Source organism: Setaria italica, chromosome II, assembly GCF_000263155.2.
Source record: "Setaria italica strain Yugu1 chromosome II, Setaria_italica_v2.0, whole genome shotgun sequence".
NCBI classification, from domain to species: domain Eukaryota; kingdom Viridiplantae; phylum Streptophyta; class Magnoliopsida; order Poales; family Poaceae; genus Setaria; species Setaria italica.
In genome coordinates, this window is record NC_028451.1 from 22,250,627 (window position 1) to 22,253,638 (window position 3,012).

Genomic DNA, 3,012 nt, shown 5'->3' on the forward strand with positions numbered 1-3,012 from the left:
CAACTTGCATATTGTCAAATAACAACGATAAGATGACAACACACTCCACATGTATAAACATTAATCAGTCATACAGTAGGTAATATTTATGAAGAAACTGTATAGACTGCATGTTGTTTCTAAGAAAATAAGGGAAAGCGGATGATCTGGACAATTGTAGAGGCACTGAAGCCAGGCAGACAGTTGAATCCGCTGAGCAGCCTGCAGAAGCACAGATACCCCATTGTAGCTTCTATCTTCTGCTTTCTAACCATGTAACCATCAAACAGGCCCTTGGCTCCGCCAAATTCTTGCAGAGCAGACAATGATATAGGGAGCTCAAATGTGTGCAGCACATTTGATTCTGTTCCCAGATCCACTGGTGCATTGATATCAATCAGCTTCCCAGCATCAGCCTCTGCCACTTGAGCTGCTGCTGTGGCTGCTGCGGGCGAGCGGCGGCGGCGGCAGCTGCGGATGGCGAGCGGCAACATTTGAAGAGGATGCGTTGACCCTTATAACTGAAAAAGCTCATTCCATCTGTCCAGCCAGCTCAGCTTCCTCGTCACCATCAAACTCTTGCTCTACTCCTTTCACCTGCCAAAGCAGTATGACAAATTAGCACAATAGAAATCTTAAGGCCTGCCACTGAGAATCAATGGATAATCTCCCCCTTTATGAAAAACAAATTATATGGAACAATTGCAATAGGAACTCATTTCCTGAATATCAGCACATGACAAGCAATCTAGTTATCAAATAGAAAACATCTTTCACATGAGCCACAAGCATTAACGACCGTCAGCAAGAACGTATAAATCACATCACGTTACCTCAGGTACATAGTGCATAAGCATGTTTTCTATCCCAGACTTCAATGTGACGGATGAACTTGGACACCCGCTGCAGGCACCTTGCATTTTAAGCTTAACTATCCCTGTTTCTCTGAAAGGATAGTATCCTAGTGAGACGAAGGAATCCAAATATTCAATATCAGCAGACAGCATGCTGGGGAGGGAGAGAAAGACTAACGGATCAAACCTCGGTATTCAATGTCACCACCATCATCTTGAACAGCTGGCCGAATGCGAGTCTCCAACAATTCTTTTATCATGGCAACTATTTCTGAATCATCCTAGGAGGAAAGAGTATAGGATCTTCAGTATCACAACCAAATGCTAGCCAGTATACCATAGGCAGTTGTCGAAGTGTTCCCAAGTCAAGATAACAAAATGGTACAATCAGAGGGTTGTGGGTTTCAAACATTTTTTTACCTAGGTGGCAGTAAAGCACTATTATAGATTACTAGGATTAGGTTCTGAGGCATGTTGCGTAAAGAGCACACAGTCAGATGGTTTAGTATCTCTATTTATCTCATCATTACAGGTCACAGCTTCAAATGAGTTGATGTTGATGATCAGAATAATTTTATTTCTAAGCTATTCTGTACCCTGGTATTCTGTGAATAAGCTTCAAATGAGTCAGAACCTAACAATATTGATGAGAGGCATTAGCATAAATAAGATTGTGTGTTTGTCAGCATTTCCTATCTACACTTCATTGCTAGTTAGAGAATCTGGAGTCCAAAACTCCAAAGAAAAAACAAAGCATATCTCCTAGTAGTTCATAAACATGATTATTAGTCTTTTTTTCGACAATGAAGACAAACCAAACCAAACAACAAATTAAAAAATGGCAATATTTCAGTATTTGCCTCCTGCTAACATTTCAGATGACAATATGAGCTCTAATCTTAATTAGCCTAAATTAGAAAATCTAACCATATCACAAAAGCATATCTACATATCCAGATGGGTAAATTTAACAGAAGGAATCATTGATGACTTCATGTCTTAACTTAACTCGAGCTGTAATCATAGTGCCATGTCATTAGACCCTCATATCAAGTTGATAATGAATTTGTATCATGGTTCTATCGCACTCAAACAACATTTAGTCCAGGTCTCAAGACAATCTCACCATTCTGATGGAAGGCTTGAATAACAGCATCTAGCACATGCAACATAAGCATGCTGGTTAAGTTAGTAGGAGTAATTGTTACAAGAATTGTAATTCTCAAAGACCTGAAGTAGAAGGTTAAGTGAATCATGCCCATCTGAAACAGGAATTCAGTGAATCATGCCATAATGTCAGTTTGGAAACACTAGAATTTCAAGTTGCAGCAGGCCAATATCCTCTTATAATTCACTCAGCCCCCCTCGTTTCACCCAAACTCACCAGGCTATGGAATTCCAAAAGAAAGAAACAAACCTCTTTATTACCTGAATATTTCCGTTGCTGCCGGTTTGGACTCCGAGTACTCAATCGAACCAACTGCCACTGTAAGGTCCTAGTAATCCTGCTTAATGTGGTAGAATTTTTAGTCTACTCCGGCTCACAAGTTTTTAGTCTGGGAGGGCAGTCAAAACAAAATGAATTAACACCAATATATCAGCTGCCATTTGATATGCATAAGCACTACGCGTCTAGGTTAACAGATAACACATTTTTCCATTTGCAATAAACAAAGGATAACACAAATAAAAGAACAAAAAACATACCCAGAGATCTGATGTTCAACCGAAGCGCCAAAATGCAAGCTCACTGAATGAATCCCAAGAGGCTTCAGGGGTTTGCATATCGATCGCACCTGCCCAAACGACACCAAATTAACTAAGTCATTCACATTTGATTCATTAAAAAGCTATACAGATAAATACACAGTAAGCATCAAAATGGCAGTACCAACTTGCGCGGCCTTCTCCTGGGACGGGACGAGGTACAGCAGGAAGGGGCAGGAGACGACCATCCCAAGCCTCTCCTTCCTAGCGACGATGTCGCAGGCAGTGGAGACGAGCCACACTGTCTGCTCCATCGTGGCGCACGCGCCGCTGGTGTCGAGCACGTCGGACGGCGCCGGGGAGGAGCAGGACCTCCAGAGCTCCACGCCCCAGTCGCCGCCGCCGTGGATGCTGTTGCCGCCGCCGTCCTCGGGTGCCACCTCATCCCGAATGGCATTGAGGCAAACCACCA

The 3,012-nt window shown here is 42.5% G+C and overlaps 1 protein-coding gene and 1 long non-coding RNA gene across 4 annotated transcripts; both read right to left on the bottom strand.

Moving 5' to 3' along the window:
• On the bottom strand, positions 1-1,005 carry LOC111256304 (nifU-like protein 5, mitochondrial). The gene is made up of 2 exons (XM_022824119.1): positions 813-1,005; positions 1-576 (listed from the first exon to the last, which is right to left on the bottom strand). Exons 1-2 carry the CDS (start codon positions 984-986, stop codon positions 511-513), a joined length of 240 nt encoding a protein of 79 aa, XP_022679854.1. The 5' UTR covers positions 987-1,005; the 3' UTR covers positions 1-510.
• A 17-nt stretch (positions 1,006-1,022) lies between these two features.
• On the bottom strand, positions 1,023-2,570 carry LOC101780462. Of its 3 annotated transcripts, XR_002676351.1 has the most exons (4): positions 2,541-2,570; positions 2,262-2,389; positions 1,960-1,989; positions 1,023-1,114 (listed from the first exon to the last, which is right to left on the bottom strand). It is a non-coding gene; the product is annotated as an uncharacterized LOC101780462 (long non-coding RNA). The 3 variants fall into 3 exon arrangements; XR_214642.2 differs by lacking the exon at positions 1,960-1,989; XR_002676350.1 differs by lacking the exons at positions 1,023-1,114; positions 1,960-1,989 and adding an exon at positions 1,340-1,438.
• Between the last annotated feature and the right edge of the window lie 442 nt (positions 2,571-3,012).